We start from the raw sequence: 23,549 nt of genomic DNA on the forward strand, positions 1-23,549 counted from the left end.
GAGAGCGATTGTGGGCGCGCCAAGGTACGCCCACGTGTCACCTATCCTCCGCGAGCTGCACTGGCTTCCTGTGGGTCTCCGACGCAATTCAAGGTGTTGGTTATCACCTTCAAAGCCCTTCATGGCATAGGGCCAGGTTACTTACAGGACCACATTCTGCCGCACAGCTCCCAGATACCGGTGAGGTCCCATAGATTGGGCCTCCTTCAGGTCCCATCGGCCAGACAATGTCGGCTGGCGGGCCCTCGGGGAAGGGCCTTTTCTGTGGTGGCTCCGACCTGGTGGAATCAACTTCCCCCCGAGGTTCGAACTACTCCCACCCTGCCGGCCTTTAAGAAAGCCGTTAAAACTCTCCTGTTCCGGCAGGCCTGGGGCTGATGTCCCCGGGGGGCCGGGATATGATCGGACTCGCGGTATGACTGGATTATTTTATTCTTTTATGACTGTTTTTAATTTTGTCCGCCGCCCTGAGTCCTTTGGGATTGGGCGGCATATAAATATTTGTAAATAAATAAATAAATAAATATATTACAGGGTTTAGAGATTCCTCCGTCATGGGGCAGAGCTTTCATATCTTTAATTCCAAAAGAAGATCAAGATCTTACTTTACCAAAGAATTATAGACCTAAATCTCTTTTAAATGTAGATTATAAGATTTTTGCAAAAATCTTAGCCAATAGGCTTATGAGGGTTTTCCACCAGCTTATACATAAGGACCAAACGGGTTTTATAACTGGCAGGTATATGAAGAATAACGTTAGACAAATTATTAACTTACTAGAATACTTAGATAAGAATAACCAAGTTTCCGCAGGACTGATATTTTTAGACGCTGAAAAAGCCTTTGACCAATTGAATTGGCAGTTTATGTTAAGATTAATTGAGGATATGAATTTTGGAGAAAAAATTTTACAAGCTCTTGGTGCTATATATCAAAAACAAACGGCACAACTTATAGTTAACGGGGGCTTGTCAGAGGTTTTCACAATAGAAAAAGGGACAAGACAGGGATGTCCATTGTCACCACTACTGTTTGTTTTAACTTTGGAAATTCTGCTGATTAAAGTTCGAGAATCCCAGGAAATAAAAGGAATAGAAGTTAATAAAAAAGAATATAAACTAAGAGCTTTTGCAGATGACTTGGTGGTTACCTTGTCTCAACCTACCTATTCTGTAGTAGAGTTGTTATAATTGATTTACCAATATGGACGGGTTTTGGGATTTAAAATTAATAATAATAAGACTAAAATATTACCCAAAAATATGACTAATTTGGATAAGCAGACTTTGGTTAACTTGACAGATTTTGAAGTTGTTGATAAGATAAAATATTTGGGGTCACTTTATCTGTTTCTAACGGAAAGTTGTATAAAAGTAATTATGAAAGGTTGTGGGTCAGGGTACAAAGAGACTTGAAAAATTGGGAGAAGTTGCAATTATCCCTTATGGGAAGAATTGCGGTAATTAAAATGAATGTCCTGCCAAAGTTTCTCTTTTTATTTCAAATGATACCTATCCTAAAGAATGAGGTTAACTTAAATGAATGGCAGAAAGGTATCAATAAATTTATTTGGGCAGGGAAAAAACCAAGAGTAAAGCTTAAAATTATGCAAGATATTCGTGAGAGAGGTGGACTCAAGGTACCGAATTTGAAATTGTATTATGATGCTGTGGCTTTAACATTACTTAGTGACTGGGTTAATTTAACAAATGTAGAAATACTCCACTTGGAGGGTTGGGATTTACTTTTTGGATGGCATGCCTATTTAATTTTTAATAAAAAAGTTGACCGGGTTTTTAAATCTCATATTATAAGGATTTCTTTACTTCGGGTTTGGAGGAAATATTATAAAAGTGATTTTAAAATACCATTATGGGCTATACCTTGGCATGCGATAGAGGGGATAAGGAGAGGAGTTAAGATGGATAGTGTTTCTTATGCACAATTACTCAGATGGGATGGTAAAAATTGGCACTTAAAATCTTTGGAAGATTTAGCACATGAAAATATTACATATTCATGGTTTCAGTATAGACAAATAGTGGATAGATGGAAGATAGATCGTAATATGGGTTTGCTTAGAGAAGATGAAAATCTTTTTAAACAAGTAAAAGACCAAAGACGAACTCATATTAAGAGAATCTATGGGGTGCTAGTAGAACTGGATTCAGAACCAGAACTAATTAAAGAATGTATGATTAAATGGGCACAAAATTTTGGTGAACCAGTTCTACTAGACACTTGGGAAACCATCTGGGTGAGGAATGTTAAATTTACACAAGCCCAGAACTTAAGGGAGAATTTTTACAAAATGTTTTATAGATGGCACCTTGATCCACAAAAAATGTCTCGTATGTATCCTGACTTACAGCCTAAATGTTGGAGATGTGGTTGTTTGGATGCTACTTATTATCATATTTGGTGGTCGTGTAAAAATATAAAAGCTTTTTGGATTAAGATATGGTGGAATATTCAAAGAATTTTTAGAAGGAGGGTAAAATTTACCCCACAAATGTTTTTGTTGGCTAATGTTACTGATTGTGATGTTAAGGAGGTTATACTGATGTTAAATTTAATCACAGCCGCAAGGTTGTTAGTAGGGCAATACTGGAAGAAGGAATCTTTGCCTACCTTGCAAGAATGGTTTTTTTAAAGTTTCTTATTTGGCGGAAATGGCAAAGATTTCGGCTTTTTTAAAGGATCAATCGCAAGAGAAGTTTTTTGCGGTATGGGAAAAATGGATAGATTTTATACAACATAAGTTGGATATAAAAAAATATTACTTAGTTTTTCAATAACCTATATATAAATTTTAATATTTTATAGATTGTATTTTTTTTTCTTCTTTCCTTATATTTTTTATTTTTATCTCATCTTATTTTACTTCTTTTTTATATATATATATCTTTTCTTCTTTCTTTTCTCTTTTATTCTCTTTCTTTTTAAGTAATTTTTTCTCTCTTTTTTTAATACCTATGTTTTTTTTTACATATATATTATTGTTAGTTATCTTATAAGCTTAGGTAATGTATTTAGATATATTAATGGTTTATATTTTTTAAATTTTTTTAAAGATTTTTAGAAATTTTAATCAAGCCTATATTCAGCTCTGGGAAGGTGGGGGGGATGGACTGGGAGGGTTGGGGTGGTTGGGTAGGGGGATGGACTGGGAGGGTTGGGGTGGTTGTTTTTTGTTTTTTATTTTTTTTTCTCCTTATTTGTAAAAACTTTTAAAAATTTTCAATAAAAAAAAAGATTTGTTACAGCAAGGATAGTAACATGAGAGTCAGTATTGCTAGTCATCTATCTCTTGTAAAATTTTACCTTGTCATTTCACCTCATCATTGAGCATAATAATTTAAGTCCTTTATAATGGGATGGTCTGTAAGAGACAAATTGGTTATGAAAGAAAAGAGATCTATCTATTAATTGATGATTTCAGTTACATTTCTGCTAGTTCTGGGGCTACCAGCAAAAAAGAAGGTAACCTAAATTTTAAAAAAATCTGATCAAATCCAGAAAGTGTTATAATCGTAAAAACAAAAAGAATGTTTGTGTTTACATGATGTATAAACACATTGAAGTAGTAATTATTTCCATATAAAACTGATAACAGAAATACCTTCTAACACTACCACATAGTGTTAAAAAGTGTTACATTTAAATAGCTTGGGTTGTTATCATGTTATTATTTCCATTTGATTAAGTTTGAGTATGTTTTCAGCTGAAAAAATGAATTTTAATCCTTACTCAACAAAGATTACTATTTACATAGAAAAATATGGGAAGTTCACTTAAAGTTCCTCATATTTTGAAATTAAAAAATGACAAATTATATGCTTATGTTGCATAACTCTTCTATCATAAATAAAGAAAACATAATTGTTGTTGAACATTTAAGGTAGAAATTAAATCATAATTTGATTTCTTTGGTTTTGCCTTAGCAGAGCATGACTATGGTTTATTGAACAAATATTCAAAATGTTGTTTTTTCATTATTTATTAATGCAGTCTATAGATAAAGTGGTCTAAAATATTAGATTGAGGTAGATATAATAAACTTGTTGGCATCCTTATAGTCAGATTTACTATCTTACAAAGAGATACTTTATGAAAATATATCTTTACAATTCTTTTCATGACCACTGAATGAAAGCTAAAAGGAAACCTCCCATGCTTTCTTCATTGTATGAGTAAGCTGAGGTTCAACAAAATAAAGAATATCAAATGGAATAGAGAGATCTTTTCATGCATATAGGTGACTTGTTATACAGTATATTCAGCATATACATTGACTAGATAAAGCAAACATTATACAGCCTTGACTTACTCCTTTGCCAACCTAGAGCCGTCCTGTTACATTATATTTTATCTGTATTGTGGCTTCTAATCTGTATGTAGGATTCTCATGAGAATGAGATGTTTTGGAATTCCCATTTTTCTAAGTACATTCTACACCTTCACGTGATGACACAATTGAAATTCTTTCTGTAATCAATGAAACATATACTGACTTCTTTTAAGGATTCTTTAGCTTTCTTAATTACACACAGTGCCTTAGAAATAATCTTTCATGTTTCTTCACCTTTTTAAAAGCCAGAATAAACATTATGGATCTCTTTTTCCATGTGTGGTTCTAATCAACATTGGTGAATCTTAAGCATTCTTTTGCTAGCATGAAAAATGGTATGATAGTTTGCATACTTTATTAAGCTTCTTTTTTTTAGTATTGAATGTTTCAAGTCTTTCAGTTTGTTGGCCACTGTGTCATTCTCCAAATATGATTGCATAGCTTGGCTAGACCTTTTACTGATTCTTCTTCTGTTGCCTGTCATGTTTCTATAGATATTCAAAGAGCCTTCCAACTTGGTAATGAGCAAAGTGCCAATTTAACTTCATCTTCTAGTACTATAGCTTTCTTTGTATGACAAGAGTATCTTATAAGGAATTTTGGATGCTTACATGCCAATTCAAAGTTGGAATCTCCTTCTGAGTTCACAGATATTTGGGAAGACTTTTCTTGTTTTTCTGCAACTATTTCCATCTCCAGTTATTTTTACAGATTTCACTGTAATACTATTTCTTGTCTCTTTTAACAGCTCTCTCGAAGTCTTTTTTAAGTTTGATTTTTGTCTCCCTTGACTTTAGCTTCTCTTTTCTACTTGACAATTTCCATTATTTAATCTGACATCCAGTTTCTTTTTTTCTCTTTCATCATCTTTGACAGTCTGTTTTCATATTCATCCTTTGCAATGTTAATTTCATTCCCCTGTTCCTGTGGTTCCTGATCAATGAGATCCACAGCTTCAAAGCAATTCTTAATGTTGTCTTTGAATATAGTAGGCATATGAATAAGATCAAATTGTGGCAATTAATTCCTTTTAATTTATCCATATCATAAAACCATTAGTGCTCAAAATATCCTCAGCTCTTCTTTGGTAGCATGTTGAATGCTGTAAATATAAGAACCTGTCGCTATATTGTCAGTAACTTTCTCTTTTCTTACCATTAGTTTTCTTGGTAAAAATACAAGAGAGGTTTACCACTGCCTTCTTCTACATGATCCTCCTTCTCCATCATTTTCCTATATTGCTGCTGCAGCAACTAATATTGCTTGCTTTAGATGGCAACTAAATGACTTTCATGCCTTGGGTGATCTTGCTTGTAATATTGGCTGATGTTCTTCATTCATTCCTGCCACAATGAGGCAGCACAGCAGAATGTAGGCTGGACATTTATCATTAGCAAATGATAAAACAGATGTATTTTAGCCATAATTTAGATTTCAATAGAAATGACACATGCCATTCTAACTAAGAGATTGTCCCCATTTGTAGTGCTGCCAGTTATTTTCATGTAAGTTCAGAAAAAGTTAGATTCTCCCCCCCCCCCCCAAAATTTAAGTGTATATACAGGCTAATTCAAGGAGAGGTCTCCCTTGAGATAATAGTTTCCAAGTTGTTTAAGGCTTTATGGACCTATCATCACCTTGAATTTAGTACCCTGAATTTTTCTCAGAAATGAAGATACCTCCAGTGACAATAACATGAGTTCCCTTTGAGCTGGTTCTTGATTTATGATCATAACTGAACTGGCCAATTATACTGTAAGTCATGACGGTAGTAAAGTGGGCTCATCGTGTAACTGGATCCAATGTTAGACTTTTTATGCACTGGCTGTTAATGGAATTTGGTGATCATAAAGTGAACACTGCGGTCATTAAGCTAACCCATTGTTTGCTATGGGGTTTATTTTTTCTGAAAACCAAAAGGAAATACTGGTTTCTGAAAAGTATAAATCATGATCATGTGACCACAGAGCACTGCAAACGGTTGTAAATGTGGGCCGGTTGCTGAGCACCTAAAAAGTGATCATGTGACTGCAGGGGAGAGTGGATGCCATAACTTCAAAATCAGGTCATAAGTAACTTTTTTTGAGGGGGGGGGGTTGTCTGTCATAACCTAGAATCTGCATTTATTGTCCTGAAGGGATTGTTTGTCTTTTCTCCATGTTTTCCCCTCAATAGGTGGTTAGAATTCCGTGCCCATTGAATATGTTCAACAATAATCTTTCCCTAATTTTTTTTTAAAATTGAACAAACTTATTTGGCCATCTATACTTTTCATATATGTACAATACTAATATGCAGCCAATGTTCACTGTTACATTTGTGCCATATTAATGTCTTCAAATCAGAAAGAAAGAAAACTTGTTTTTTGTCTTAATATTATTTTTTAAGAAACTATTGTATAGTACAATCCAAATATAAGACAAATACCACCACAAATTTCCTTTCTATTTATTTATTTATTTTGGTAGAAACCCATAAGTACGTGGCCTATATGTTTTAAGCTATTTCTAACTTTCTTCATTAATGGAGTTGTTTTGGCATCACTTTATTGAATAAAGTGTGACATATTTGGCAGAAAGGGTATAAGTGTTGCTAGAGGGGATGCATTACCCTATAATTAGGGAATATTATCTGTGCTGGAATATGAATACATACACACAAGCACACACACTTTCCCCTACAGGCAAGCTTATTTTTTTCATGTTTATATTACGTCAAATCTAGAGGAACATTCTTCCTTAATTTGGCAAGAGATGATTTGCAAAAGACACATGCCTGCTTCCCCCAGGGGAAAAATGTAAATTCATTGATGAAGGAAACATATCTTAGTCCTGCCAGTTCTTCATTTACAATTCATATTTTGGAGTGCTGGAAATATTGGTGTAAAGAAATTCTGGTTGGCTGCAAGTGTCTGGTATTGGGTATGGACAGATGGTAGCAATGCAATGCAAATGTCTCATGAATAGGGTGCCAGCATTTTGACCAAACTATTCCTGTGCTTTTATACAGGTGCTTGATCAACAGATATCTGAGACAATAACTCTTACTTCCATGGTAAGAAAGATTCAGCTGTTAATTGAGATATACAAAGGCTAAAACTATTTCAAATGGTCCTTTTAATGTGCACTATTCCCAGTTCATTATGGTAACTTCATAGCCAGATGAATATATATTATGCATATGCTTGGTACATCACAGTAACTTTATGGGCATCCTGACAATTATATCATTTTCAGTCATTAGCCCGTATTTTATTTTGTTTTTTTTAAAGGAACTATTTAGAGAATCATAATTAAAGCATAAGTATCCATTTTTGATTATGTAGATATTTTATCATCCTTCATTCTTGCAAATCCTCTCCTCACTCAATTCATGTATTTTCAAACATCATAAAAATATTTTGTACATCAATGTGCACAACTTATTTTTTTTAAAAAAGTGAATTCTTCAATTGTGGAATTTTAAAATACTTCATCTTCCCTTCCCTTTTATCTTTGAGAACAGAATGGTCAATTTCTTGTCTAATAATACTGAAGAGGGTAATCTGATTCTGATTACACACCAAAGAGATGTGTAAAAGTCTACTGTGCCAATCTGGCAGATAACATCCAAGTCGTTGTCTAGGAACATCGTGAATTTGTCACAACTAACTTAATGCATATTGTAATAAAATGCCTTGTTGCAAGATAATGCCTTGTTTAAAAACTTAAGAATACTGACATGATAGGATTCAACACTGAAATTCTTGAATTCTTTTTATTTAAGAATATGCATCCAGATGTACAAAATTCCTGTGTGCATGCTCAAAGTATACATGGAAATTGAAATTGGCAGGATAGGTATGCAAAAATTCTAGCACATTCTGCCATGATTTGCTAAATGGTTAAATGACAAATTTGTTTACAGTGAAGTATAACATTGTGTGCATGATGCACTGCAGTTGTATAGGCAATTAGCCAGGAAAATTGTATAATGCAAAATTTGCTTAGTCTGAATATAAGGTACAAAACAAAACTATTCTTATAATACTGAGCTAGAACAGATATCCAAAGAGATTGAAGTGTTTGATATAATTTTCATCTTATTTGTTTTGGAAGGAGCAGCAATGGAAGGAGAAAACTATTGCCTTTATTCTCTGGGTATGACTCTCCTGAAACATCTAGTTAACAAGTGCTAGCAGATGGATTTTTATTTTTATTTTTTCTCACACAATAAATTTTCTTATTTCATAGGATTTTTTTTTTACTTTTTCCTATCAAGTCAGATGGAACGGAATCCAGAATCCAGTAAGTTAAAATATAAATTAATGTACAATTACTATCAAAATACTATTAATATTATCAAACTGAGTTTAAAATCTGGTGATAGAAGTGAATCTTTACAACTTTTTAAAAATTTTGAGATAGTGGGAAATTAAGACAACTCCTGACATGCGCAATGTTCCTTTAGTTATAGCATAAATTTAAACTATTCGATGAATTTTCTGAATCTTACTACGGTCTTTGGAGAAATCTTTCTATATGGATCTCCTAGAGCAGGGGTGTCAAACTGCTGGCCCGCAGGCCGGTTGCATCATATGGAGGCCGTGCCCACCCCAGCTCCGGCAATGCAAAAAAAGCCGCGATACGTTGCAACACGTCACGGGTTGTGGCAAATTTGACACCTGTGTCCTAGAGGAAATGAATGAAACAAAGGTTCCATGTCTGCAGTGTAAGTGTGATTCTAAAGCTTGATTAGTATATGGGCATGAAAAGGGCTTTTATGTATCTTTGTAGGTGTGTCTTCTAGGACAGGGGTCCTCAACAGAGGTGGGATTCAAATATGTGAACAATCGGTTTTTTGTGTAGATGCTGCTTCCGGAAGTCCATTCTGGGCCTGGGCAACAAAAAATTAGCTACCAGTTCTGCCGAAGTGGTGCGAACCAGCTGAATCCCACCACTGGTCCTCAACCCCTGGACCATGGACTATCACCGATTCGTGGCCTGCTAGGAACCAGGCCATATAGCTAAAGGTGAGCAGTGAGCAAGCAAACCCTACTGTAAAGTGTGCATGAGTGGGATCTCTGGTCCATGGAAAAATTGTCTTCCACCAAATCGGTCCCTGGTGCCAAAAAGTTTGGGGACCGCTATTCTAGGAGGGGTCTCGTTAAGACCCAGATTTTAACTCGTAAGGAGTTTCATTACCTTGTATCGCTCCATTCTAGTTTTTTCTTCATATTAATGGAGATCAGTCTAATGGTTATGAGTCAGGTAAATGGGAACAGAATCTGCAAAATGTCCCATTAGACAAGACTGTTGTAATGGGTAATCTATTGTTACTCTGGAGTTGGCAGTGCCAAAATAAAATAAGAGACTTACTATATACTTTAAAAAATGAAAAAAATCGAAGCACACATATCAACAATAATAAAATAACTTTGGGGGAAGGAAGTTGATTTATGGATGCCTGTCACCTAGTTCAAAACTGCTTTTTCTGGCACATGAACTGACACTCGCCCAAACAATTTAAAACATCCAAAGAAGATCCCAAATAGAACATTGTATGTCTGCATATGTCTCCCTGGCTACTTTTGTGTTTTTATTCTCTAAAATAATATCCTATTTTTTTTTATGCGAGGCAAATGGTGTGTCCTTTTAAAGAAAGTAGCCTTCCCATGTGTCAGCCAGAGAACCTTTTTCTTCCTTTTAAAACAGCTGGCAATATTGGGATGTGCAAATTTTAACTTCTTCCTTAATTCGTTCCGCTATAAATTCTCTTTCCCCAAAAGGCAGGTCCCTAGATGCAAAACTCCAGAAGAGATAGTACCTGTTTGTGTTAATGGAGTATGACATCTTCAGCTTGTTGGGCTGCAAAGGGTTAAAAGCAGACAGTTTCCAAGTGCAATGGTTTCCCAGTCCCTCCCTCCCGCTCTCTCTCTTTTTCTTGCCTCCACTCCTCCTCCCCACCCTATTTCTGTCTCTCTTCTCCACCCCTCCCTCTAGTTTTGGCAGGGGATTAAAGTAGCTCCCCCCTGTGGCAGCAGTGACCCAGAAATGAGTTTGATTCACAGAGTCCTTCCTCCATAACAAGTAAAAACGTCAGTCAGAGTGAGAGTCTCTCTCTCTCTCTCTCTCTCTCTCTCTCTCGTTTCCCTTCGGTGTGAGTGTGCGTGTGTGTATGTGCGTGTGCGAGTGTGAAGAGAGACACAATCTGCTCCCATTCTCCAATGCTTGTCTGAACTCATGAGGCAGCACGGAGCCCTTCGCGCAGAGAAACTCCAACCTGACTGGCAACCATCTCGGCGGCAACAGCAGCAGGTAACTGTGGCCAGGCAATTCCTTACGTTCGCCTTTCCGCCCGTCGCCGCAGAAGGAGCTGCCTTGCACAGCCATATTTGATGTGTGGTGGTGGTGGGTTTTTTTTTTTTTTTTTTTTTTTGGTCGCTTAGCTTTGGAGTTCTCCAGAAGCAGCTAGAGAGCAATTTAATGCCGAAGGTCGCTGCCTAGTGGAAATAATATAGTACGTCATTAATATGGCGCCAAAAGATTTGCTTCTTGATAGGGAGCAAAAAGAGGAGGCAGTTGAGTTGCAGCTTCGCTATCCCATAAGCAACTTGTACATTGCTGGGGAGGAAGGGGGTGGGGGCAAGGGAGGAGGAAAGGAAAAATCCGATTATTTTGGAACGTTGGAGAACATCCGAATTGGGGGGGGGGGAAGGGAAGGGGAGGTAAGAACTGGCTGTATTTTCTGTCGTTGCAGACTTAGATTTTGGCAAACCAGAAGCTAAGTAGGATGAGCCAGATGAATGAATCGGGTTTTAGAGTGATCAATAATAATAACAATGACAATATTGTTGGGCTCTTCCTTCCAGACTTATGGGTTAATTTGTAATTGATCCAGAGACTTTTGCTACAGTTTTCTTTGTGGGTAAGGACGGGCCACCCTAAAATGCATCCACGCTGAATGAGATAGATCAGCCGTAACGGAAAAGTGAAGCGCGTTTTAACAACTTGAAAGACAGATGGCAATGGCAGAGCTCAGGTCCTTTTAAGACAGCTTTAAAAAACGGGGAGGGGTGGCCAGAACCAGAATCTGTCGCCGTGTCACCCACATGTTCGGAATATCCGTTGCATTAATCCAAGGGCAAGCAGGATACAGAGGGGAAAAGATGATAAACACCTTTTACTGACAAATGCTCCTTTTCTTAATAGATCAAATTTGGCTCCAAATGTATTTAGAAGCGGTGGTACAGATATTGGTCAAATAATACACACATACACACACACACACACACACACACATATGGTAATGAACTTAATGCAGTTCAAGTACTGTATTTCTGGAGACGAGCATCTTAGGGGATTTTTAGTTAAATGGGCACCTTGAGTCTTAAAAAAAGCACATCAGCCTGATGCTCACACCAGAAGCCCGAAATGCTTTTCCCGCGCCGGTTGGGCTGCAAGTGGGAAGACCCCGAAAGTGCACGTGTTAAGGAAGTGTGAGCATATGGACGGTATGAAAACAAGGGGTGTGCGGTGTATTTTAGCAACGGAGCGTGTTATTCAACCGCTATTCTGCTGGGTGGCAGCAGATTGTCGAGGCTCGACGCTCTTGCTGCTGCTGCTGCTGGCGTAGATGATTAACGCAGGGAGAGGACAAAACGTGGAATATTGCCTGGGATTCTAACCTCTTCAGAAGAGTCTCATTTGCTACAGTCATTCGCCCCTCCGCCCTCGTAAGAAGGCGGGGTTTCTTCGCTAGGCTGCGCTCGAAGGCAAGGAATCTTGGGTGGTTGGCAGATTAGCCGGCCGGCGGGTCAACAGGCAGGTGCGCGGCGTCAGCAAAAAACCTGAACTTCTCCATTCTTTCTGAGCAATTGTACTCCTCCCATTTTACCGAAGGGGGGGCACTGAAATACCTGCGCCGTTGCTGTGCAGCCACAAACACTCGCAAGTGGGGGGTACAAACTTTTCAAACCACTCTTCATCCCGAGGGTTAGAATTTGTTCTCAAATCCCTCTGAATTAGTCGCGGAGCTGCCAGTTGTTTCTCAAGTAGAGTCGTGAAACACTACCGTGGGGCTTTTCAGAGGTAACGTCGAATACCGGTGGACAACCTTTTTCCCCGCCCCACTTGGGAAATCGTACAGGGGTAGCATGATGATAATGCAGTGCTTCATATTAGAAACGTCAAAAGGTGTACCCAAGCGGACTGATCTGAGCTAAGAAATCTCCGATTTGCGGCGTTACTTATTAACGGAGATAAAATAGGTCAATGAAAGAACGGTGGATAGGACGGGCGGAACTCAAGCTCAGTTGGAGGGATGTGGAAACACGTTTCCCCTCTCCCCATCAAGGCAAAGAAAATGGATGTAGGCGATGGTGTGTTCAAATAGCTACTTTGCCACCGAACGGGCCATGGTCGGCTCCTCCCGCCTCCAGGAGGAGCGATGTGGGTGGGAGGAAGAACACGCATAAGCGTTTTTGTCGAAATTAGACAAAGCCCCCCGGGCCTTTCTGCACGCCCATCACCTTTGGTCTTATCACTTTCTATCTTCGATCTTTGCAAGATGCTGTAGAAGCAATTCCGTTCCTAGCCCCTTTTAACCATCCTTTATTATGGGGTTTGTATCTTAACGTGCTTCTCCCCCCCCCCCCAATCGCTTCTCTCTAGCGAGCGGGGACTAGAGGGCGTTGATTCGTTTGCAACTGCTTGCTGGATGATTTCCTCTGACGGGGTGATACAGTTTCCAGAAGTGTCGAGTGGGAGGAGAGAGACGGGCGGACAGCGGGTGGGAACAGGAGCAGGGCCTCGGAGATACTGGCTGCTCCTGCCGCTCAGTCCACGAACCCTCCCCTCCCCTCCCTCCTTCCCCAGACGTTACAACATGGAGATCAAGGAGGAGGGAGGGCTGCGCTACAGCTTTGCGCGAGCAGCGGTGGATTTGGGAAGCGAAGCTCCGCCGGGAGCACCAAGTTTGATTTGCAACCGGGGCTGTGCGGATTGGTGCAGCTGGGGAAGAGGGCGGAGCGGAAGAAGAGAGACTGGAGGATGCGCCGCGGGGCCTTGATCAGTTTCAAATGCAGAGACTTGTAACGGTGATGTTGCTGGCGTTTGGCTAGTCAGCCTCCTTCCGCCCCCAAACTCGTTTCGCAGACCTTTCTCTGGAAAGAAGGCTTATTCTTCCTGCACTATTCATTTTAGTCTTGGCGTTGGTGGGTAGGGTGTTATTGCGTTCACCGAGTGATGAGATTGAAAAGGTCGTTCAAGAGCCTGTGGAATTGGAAAAATTGGTGAGCTGGTTACAGGACTGGTGTAGCTTTTTATTTGCTGTAGTCTCCTGATTCGGATGCTGAAGATGAGAGTGTTAGAATGAATTCTGTGACTGGTCTTCTAAGATTCTGCATCTAGAAATGTCATTGGCAAGCTAAGATCCAGTTTGAAAAGTCATTCCTTTCATCTCTCAATTAAGAATCCTCCTGTTAAATCAATGCCAAACAGAATCCATACTTTGAAGACAAATATATTTGTGGGCTTTCTTGGAATCTTTGTCCCACTCCCAAGAAGCTCAAAGCAGTGGAGTGTGTTAACAAACTAATTCTTGTGGGTACTTAATTTTTCAAAAAGAAAGGATTTAAGTTATATTTACAGCAGAGTACAAAAAAGTCACTTTAGGTGGATATTCAATTTTTACTTATCTTGGATGACACTGGTAACTCATATAGGTAAAGTTAAATTCTTTTTGCTTTTAAAATAGTGAATGTGCAACTTCTAATTATTTCATAGAGATATTACAAATTAGATTGTGATATTGATTTTGTATCTTCAGAATGTATGTCTTGAAATATTCACATTATTAACGAAATAACAGAATAGCAGCTTGGCTTTTAAACTTTTGGATTTTTTTATAGGATACTAAGTACAGGTGGGCCTTGACTTATAGCAGTTCGTTTAGTGGCCATTTGACGTTACAATGACACTGAAAAGAGTGACTTATGACTATATTTCATACTTATGACTGTTGCAACGTTGTCATAGTTATGTGATCAAAATTCAGCCACGTGGTAACTGATTTATATTTATGACAGTTGCAGTGACCTGGGCCCATGTAATCACCTTTTGTGACCTTCTGACAGAGAAAGTCAATGAGGAAGCTAGATTCACTTAACTGTTATTAACTTAACTGCAGTGATTCACTTAACTGTGGCAAAGAAGATCATAAAATGGGGTAAAACTCACTTAACAAATGTCTCACTTATCAATACAAATTTTGGCCTCAAATGTCATAAGTCAAGGACTAACTGTACACCATTGTGATACATAATCATAAATACAGCTTAGAATGAAATAGATTTCCATTGCTCTTAATGGATGCCATAAGCGCAACCTGGACTCAGACTTGCTAAAGTTAAATTATCATTGCTACAGTTTGGCTCAGCTGATCTGGAAAAAGTCTGTATTTGCACCTTGTTATGCTGATTATCCAGACTTGTATGTCTGTTCTCTATTAGTAGTTCTGTATTCTAAAAGAGTGGTCCTCATCCTTTCTTGCTCTGCAGATCAGCGGTGGTCGTGGAGGTAAGGGGATGGTTTCGTGCATGCGCCATTTGCGCAAATAAAGCTTTGCGTGCTCGCCCATTGCTTGTGCGGCTCAGTTCCCAATGAGTGGTGGACCAGCACCAGGGATTTGAAGCTCTTGTTCTAAAATATGCACTTGTGAGAAACTTTCACTCTAAAACAGGCATGTCAAACTTGTGATGTCGCATGACATATCGCGACTTTCCCCCCATTGCCGACAATGGGCTGGGCGCTGTTTTGGTGTGACGCATTCCGGCCCATGGGCCGGCAGTTTGACATGCCTACTCTTAAGGTATGCTATGTAACAAGTGATGTAGATTTTCAAAACAGACTTCTATAATCTGCAATTTTCAGTCTAATTCTACTGATATTAACATAGGTGCTTAAACTAAAATCACAAAAGCGTTTTCTTCCTGCTTCTTTCATTTGGTATTGTATAGCAAAACCAATGCTGTTAGTACATGTGATTGTGGCATGGGATTTTATTGTTGAAATGTATTCATACCATTAATCATCATCTGATGGGAAAGAATTAGATTAATTTAGACCAGGGATCTCCAAACTTGGTCCTTTTATGACTCCTGGACTTCAACTCCCAGAATTTCTCAGCCAGCATGCCTGGCTGAGGAATTCTGGGAGTTGAAGTCCACAAGTTTACTTCTGCCAAAATCACTGATAGTTGGTTAAATCAAAGAAATCAGTACATTCTTTTGTGATCACTGTAATCAATAGACAGAAAAACATTTCTTTGACATATTAATATTTTGTAGTGCCAAAAGATTATGTAAAATATTTCCTGAAATCCATTGAGAACTTATGTGGAGATTTATTATTTTGTGTTCTTAAGTTATTTTGTTTATGTTAAGTCCCAACCAGGAAGTGCAGTTCTGACTATTAAAATTTTTGAAATTGAGTACTTGGCTCAGCTCATATTACTTTAATATTAGTATGCTTTGCAGGAGAAGACTCTTCTTGCATTCTTGAGCTGTTCCTGTAGTGGTTTTATGCAGTTTATTTTAGAGTTTGTTTTAACACTGCTTCTAGTTAATGATTTGTCAGAACTAGAAGTATAAATTCTTTTTATCCAGAGGTTTATGGAAGTCATTAAAATTACTGTAGGAGGAAATACAAGTTATAAAAGCTTTGACCTAGGGATACACATTTAATGTCCATATATAATGTTTCTCTTCATCCATTAAAAAATAATTGTAGTCATTTTCAAGCTACATTTTCCCCATATGCTGTTGATCAATCTATCACACTCTTGATGATATATACTGGCACTTTCGTGTATTAATATCCTTGGGAAATAAAAATATATTTGATTTATTTTGTGTGTTAGTTTTATATTACCTAATGAACAGTTAGAACTAAGCCTTACTGTCGGTGAATACACTGTTAATTCAGTAGCAAAGAACAATGCTATTAATTTGGTTTGGGCAATTCCAATTCTGAACTCTCACTGGAACTTATTCACAGGGTGGAAAATGGGAGGGAAAAAATGGTGTTGTCTTCCAGTAGCAAATACATTTAGACTTCTTCGTTTTAATGGATTTATTTTTAAATGGCTAAGGTAAATATTTTCTGCAGTATTCTTTTGTATTGGGAAGTTGATAGTCAACCATTTGCAGTTTTTTAATTTAGTGATGTTATTACAATCTGAGGCAGAGGTATATAACTTCAGGGGCAAGTGCCATACTTGGTCTCTGAATGTCATTCTAAGAGCTTCATTACAAAATACAGAATAGGTTTAATATAATTTTATATTTATAATTCATTGCAGTATTAAAATTATTATTTCCCATGTGTCAATCCCTTCCATTTTCCATTACAAAATATTTTAGCAATTTTCAGGCAACATCTAAGGATTGTGTGAGCATACATGGCCCTGGTTTCTCAGTTGGCATATTCTTAGATTAAAGAATAGTGTATGTGATCATAAATTTGAATGCTTAAATTGACCTGTTTTGGAGAAGGAGGAGCAGCTATGACATAGAAATCAAGGTCTCTAGCATGCTACTGATATCAGTTTCCCTCTTTTATCAGATTATAAGATTGTTATATGATGGAAACCAATTCAAGATAACTATGGAATGAATTCATCAAAATGGCCAAGGAGAAAGCCTTATATAAATAAATAAATTGAGAACTTTTTGAAATATAACATGAGACATTTATTTATTTACTTTAAACGTGTATAACCTCAGGGGAAAGAGTATTTCATAGGGCAGGAGCTGCCATGGAAAAGGCATATATCCTAGTTCCTATTAGATGGCAGTGTTTAAGAGAAGGGACTAGGAGTATGCCCACCTTAATTAACCTAATAGAACAGGTAGATGTCCTTAGGGAAAGGTGGTCCCGCAGATACATGAGATGAGACAGATTTTCATGTTGTAGAAACAACACTTGTTCTTCTGGGGGAATTCATAAGTTTCAAGACACAGTTGAGTCCCCTTAAGCCAAATCAGTTCTGGACTTCAGCAAAAATTTTGTAATTACATAGAATGCCATTCTACATTAAGCCATCTATTCTATTGCTGTATTCTGTATGACAGTAAGTAATCTCAAATTGAGTGCTTTCCCATGCATGCTGTCATAGATTCTATCATAAAGATACCAAGATTCAATATGAGAATGCAGACATACTTTCTGCACTATTTTTTGATTTTGCTTTCTGCTCTTGTAATAAAGAGACAAAATAATGATAAATCTGTAAAGGTTAACAACTCAATATTGATGGTATTTTCAAGTTTATTGTTTCAAAATGATAGTGCCAACCCACATTTAAAGGCTACTTTTATTGTGATTATTGAATGAAATGAATACTCCTCTATGTTTCTTATATTTTAGAACTTGATATCCCCCCACTACTATTTTATTTAGCAATTGTGAGGGTCATGTTGAAGAGTAAGATAACTGAAATCTTATTAAAGAGTTTAGGAATTTGAATTATTTTGAATTATTTTTCTGTCTTGACCCATACATGGTTTTCAGTAATAAACTGAAACTCACATATGCATCAGTGTTTTAACCCTGAGCTCCAAATAGTCTCCTTTATTGGCATATTCTTAGGTACATTATTTATTGGTGCACCAAAATATTACATCAACTTTGCAGAATCCTTATTGATTCTACCTTGGGCTAAAATATCTTAGTAACTTACTCTTAGGCCATGATTATTTTGATTTTTAAATTAAGAAAAATACAAGCATCATTTTGTTTATTCCACAGAAGCAGTTAATGGTGCTCAGCATACTGTTCAAAGTATCACTTTGTGATTGTAGCTAGAATTCCCAGATTTGAAAGACAGTTATATAATTAACTGAAAACTTAATATCGGTCATCATGGCTGCACAACTCAATTGAAGAAATTATTTCAGAAACTCATAACTGTATAGCACTGTAGAGAGACTGCCATAGTCATACAGCTTAGGTGACTCTTCATAAGTAATTCTTTTTTAAGTATATAAAGATCTGCAGGTCAAGTTATGTAGCAACGTAATTTTTAAATTTAGCAGTCTATGGGCTAGTGGACGTCTCCAGGAAAACTATTAAAATAGCATAAAGTATCTAATTAAGTCATGAGATCTATATATATATAGCATTTGCTCTATTGGAGGAGGTAGATCAACTAAACATATCTCATAATCAAGAATACCCGGAAGAACAACTGGATGTGCAGCCAATATCTGAAGCTGGAATGTCACCATCACCCTCTCCATTCCAAAGCACAGCTGCTGAGATGAGGCATAAGGTCATGGGTAAACTAGCTACAATCAACCCTTGAGACTGATTACCAAGGCTCAGCAGAGAAATACCATCAGATAATATGCTAGAAGATGTCAACACAACCCTCACAACAATCCCTATTACCATGATAACTCAGACCAGTGAACTGATATACACTACAGCTGCTGTAATCCTGGAGATGCTTGGCTACAGAATCAAGAGGAATAGCAGTACATTCACACACACACACACAAACAAGGCAACTCAGAGAAAGGTTAGCCAGCTGATGCAATTACTGAAAGGTGTGAAGATTAGGGATAAGCCTCAGCTACTGAAAAAATATAAGAGCCTGACTCCATCTGTAGCCATTGAGACTTTAAAACAAATTGTCACGACAGTGGCTACCAGGCTAAGGAGATACACTAGAGCAGGGGTGTCAAACTTGCAATGTCACGTGACGTGTTGTGACATATGACTTTTTTGCCATTGCCAGTAATGGGGTGTGCGCGGTTTCGCTATGATGCATTCGGCCCGCAGGCCAGCAGTTTAACACCCCTGCACTAGAGAATGAACATTTGAAGTTACAACATTATCGCTTTTTGGGTTCTAAGCAACCAGACCATCTTTATGACTGTTTAAAGCCTGCAGTCATGTGACTGATGTGCAACATTTTTTTGCTGATTTCCAGGGTTTACTTTCAGTTTTTAGCAAAAAAAAAAAAAAGCCTGTTGGGTAAAATGGATTTGCTTAATAACTTGGTGTTGGCTTAATAACTGCCACAAAAAAATGGGTCCAGTCACATTATGCCTCGACTTAGTATTGGAACAATTTACAACTAATTCTGGAATCAATTCAGATCAAGGATTACCTGTATGGAGTTTTCTTTTTATTATCAATCTTGTGTTCTTAAAGTTTCAGACCTATAAAAGGTTTTAAGAATCATGTTACCCATTATATCTAGATGCCATATATAGGCAAGGTTGTGGAGGCTCTGTTGCAATTCCTTTGACTTGGCTACTATTAAAGACATTAAAAATATATACATCGGCCTGAAGATTTGAGGTTTTTGTGATTTATCCTGAAATTTCTGTGTTGGTGGGTAGGCATCCTGGATAATTCATGCAAATAGAGTTTTTTATTTATATTTATTGCTTATAGTCGTGCTGCTTAATTTTGTTTTCATTTCTGATTAGTTATTCTTGGAATGCTCTTTATCAAAACCTGATGATTGTTGCTGTGGGTTAACTTTTGTTGCATTGCTTCACAGGCTGCCTGCTGTTACTCAGGAAGATCATGAAACGTGGTCGACTTCCCAGCAGCAGTGAAGATTCTGATGACAATGGCAGTAAGTGCTTCCTTTTTTTGTACTGGGATCACACCAGGAGTATGAGCTTATTTACACAATTTGTAAAATGATACTTTAAATAACAAAGGTGTTTTGCATTGTATCAGCTGAGTAGTGTTTGCTAAAAGGTTGCTAAAATCAAGGAATTTTAAAAAGGTATGTCCCAGTAAGGCATTGTAAGAGTTTATTACACACTACAATAATACAGTAAATGTTTGAAACAAAAACACTGTTGTGGTTCCAAATGTTTAGGAAAATCTTATCTGTTGGAATAGTTTTTCAATTCTCATAGCTGTAAATTCATAATTTTTCTTCAGCATTTTTTTCTTTTCATCAATAGTTCACTAATATTTGAGAGTTATAGATTTTCATGATTCTTGATTTTCATTCTACAAGTGTTCATTTAAAGCTTCATTATCAATTATCAATAATATATGTGAAATATCAATTTACAAGTGATTCCCTAAGAGCATTGAGTGCAAGAATTTATGAACAATAAGTGGTTTTGCCCAGAATAGACTTACTGACAGGGAAAATAATTACAATTTTTTTTGCCAAAAATATTGGAAAATTTTACAGTCTTTACAGCTGGAGATGAATTTCCAAGGGAATGTTATTTTACAGAGAAGGGGCACTTACAGAGAAGTCATGCCTAGAGATTCCTTCAAGATACATAGTGTTCTGGAACTTCCTTGAGAACTAAATTCAGAAAAAAATAATAGAATTTGCGTTTTTTAGTTTACATACCCAAATTGTTTGAATGAGAAAATATAGAACAGTGGTTCCCAACCTTTTCCATACCTTGCACCCCTAGAATGCTTCTGATATATTCTCGCACCCCTTACAAAAGTTTGAAATAATGGCAACGAATTATGAATATACACTATACTTTTGAAAATCCAAGTTTTCGCACTCCCTGGAATATCGTCTCGCACCCCCAGAGGTGATTTTGAATGCTCAAGCCTTATGTAAAGTATATGCAATACAGCATCCAGGAGGTGATAAATGAGGGTCACAGTGAGTAGTGCCTTCCAGTCCAGCAATGGGTGAAACAGATGGACAAGTGCATTTGTGCAAAAGCTGACCTGTTCACAGCTGCCATCTGTCCATGAGAAGGAGTCACGAATCCAAGAAAACCTCCAGGCTACTCACTGACTTAACAGGGACTGTAACCTGATTTATGACAAACAATGAAAAATCACTAGATCTGGGGAAGGGAGGGGGCAAAACTCCACAACCATTCAGACTTGTCAGGGTTGACCTGAAGTCCAGCCACTGGAAAAGCCAGGGGAGAGATGTAAAACTGAGCAGCATTAGCCTATTGATAATTAATTGATAATTAATCCTGTATTGATGGGTGATATCACCCAGAAATTTCATGTAAGTGTTAAATAGCAGAACACCAAATGGAATTGGCCTTGGTAGAACCATTGAAGAACAAACAGTGTCTTCTTAGAATTCAGAACATAAAATTATATTTGTAATGGAGAAAAAAATAGTTAACTTATAATGGTGTGTGAGATGAATTAATATTTTTTTTATAAATTGCTTTCTACCTTGTGATACATTGTTAGGTATGTGTGTGTGTGTTTATGTATTTATGTTTTTGACAGAGCATGCATTATGTATATGTGAATATAGTATCAGAATTATTGAGGTTGATCCAATTAATATTGAAGATAAATAACATGAATCAAATATATGCAACTAAAATATTATTTTACATCAGTAAATATGCAGTAGGTTCAAAAGAATGCTATATATCAGGTATTATACAAACTATAATAATGTATTAATTAGCTTTCCAGTTTATTAAGTTAATAGTTAGAAAGTCAACTAACATATAATATAGGGAAGAATTATAAGTTGATCAAGAAAATAGCATATTTATATTTTAAATTTAGTTTCCAACTTGCTTGCTCTTATCATCTATTTTGAGTCTGTTCCACAGATAATATAGAATGTATATTCTTCCATTTCCCTTAGGCTTCAAGGACCAACCATTTCTTTCCATGTTGCCCACTGTTTGAAGTGGGCAGAATTAAAAGAATTTCAGATAAAAGGATAGCTTGTGTATTTCAGCCTACATAATAAATATATAAAATTATGTTCTCATAATGTTATAAACCATAACAAACCATAAGTGTGTAGAATCTTAGTTTATTATCATATTATGTACTGATATATACAGCTGAAACATGAAGCTAATTCAGTTCTTTTGTTACTTTGTTGCTTATGTGATTGGTAAACAATTCAAGATAAGTTTGTTTAGTGTACTTTCAAGGAAGAATAACAGCAGTGAAACACATTTTAATAGACTTTGCAGCCAGTTACGGTATTTGGACTTATGTAGGTTACTTCCAGTCATCTAAATATTTAGATATTTAGTTAATTTCAACATTATTGGAAGTGTTGAATCTGCCATAATCTTCCTTCCTTCCTTCCTTCCTTCCTTCCTTCCTTCCTTCCTTCCTTCCTTCCTTCCTTCCTTCCTTCCTTCCTTCCTTCCTTCCTTCCTTCTACTTGTGGCAACTTACAACAATTAAAATGTTCACAATTGATATAAAAATGTAAAATTACTAAAATATCCGCATTAAATATAAACTTTAAAACAAACTAATTAAATCCTAATTTCATAAACCTGCAAGGGAAAAAATGTTTTCTGAATCTGCTTTCTCACAGAAATAAGAGATTATTAGGAATTTCTTCTGTAAGTTGGTTCTAGTCAGTTCTGGTTGGTGGAGATAGTTCTGAAGTAATTTCATTCAGAGCCATATAGGATTTAAACCTTACACCAGGGGTCCCCAACCCCCAGTCCGTGGACCGGTACCAGGCCACAGCATGCCAGCAATTTGGCCGCACAAACAAGCAAAGCCCCATCTGTGGGATGCAGGCAGCACACAAAACCACGAACCTCCAGTGCGCGGAAAAACCTTTCTCCACAGAACCGGTCCCTGGTGGCCAAAAGGTCGGGGGGGATTGCCCTACACAATACTATATTCTTGCTTTTTTATCTTCCTTTCAGTTGTGTCAAGTTCTCTTCCCTGCAGTTTTCTTTGTATCAGCAGTTGTTAAAAGAATCACTACAGTTGTTAAGTTAGTAACAAACTTGTTAAGTGAATCTGGCTTCCCCATTGACTTTGCTTGTCAGAAGGTCACAAAAAGGTGACCACATGACCCACGAGACACTGCACCATCATAAATTCATGCCAATTGCTAAGTGTCTGGGTTTTGATCATGTGACCATGGGGATGCTATATTGGTCGTCAATGTGAAAAATAGTCATAAGTTACTTTTTTCTGTGCTGTTGTAACTTTGAATGGTCACTAAACAAATGATTGTAAGTCGAGGACTACCTGTAGTAGTAATCTCATCAAAATCAAATTGTTCAAGTAGGTGCTGCTTATGTCAGACATCAAAGCTTGTCCTTCAGCAAGCAGTTGTTAAACAGTTCACTGAAAACTATAGATACTTCTTGATGTACAACTGTTTTTTTAACAACTATTCAAAGTTAACAGCTTCAGAAAGGGTGTTTTATAGATGAAAAGCACTTCTGGCCATTGTAAA

At 37.1% G+C, this 23,549-nt stretch overlaps 1 protein-coding gene across 2 annotated transcripts in view; it reads left to right on the forward strand.

Moving 5' to 3' along the window:
• Positions 1 to 10,372: 10,372 nt before the first annotated feature.
• The window catches only part of JADE1 (jade family PHD finger 1), a 62,635-nt gene continuing 49,458 nt past the window's right edge, over positions 10,373 to 23,549 (forward strand). Inside the window, exons 1-2 of one of the 2 annotated variants that reach the window (XM_039325872.1) lie at positions 10,373 to 10,648; positions 19,905 to 19,982. In XM_039325872.1, coding sequence (XP_039181806.1) covers positions 19,931 to 19,982 — 52 coding nt within the window. In that variant the 5' untranslated portion in view covers positions 10,373 to 10,648; positions 19,905 to 19,930. The remainder of the gene's footprint in view (positions 10,649 to 19,904; positions 19,983 to 23,549) is intronic. The other variant, XM_039325873.1, reaches the window with a different exon arrangement.

This window comes from Crotalus tigris, unplaced genomic scaffold (genome assembly GCF_016545835.1).
Source record: "Crotalus tigris isolate CLP2741 ecotype Arizona unplaced genomic scaffold, ASM1654583v1 scf7180000024339.11422700, whole genome shotgun sequence".
NCBI lineage: Eukaryota > Metazoa > Chordata > Lepidosauria > Squamata > Viperidae > Crotalus > Crotalus tigris.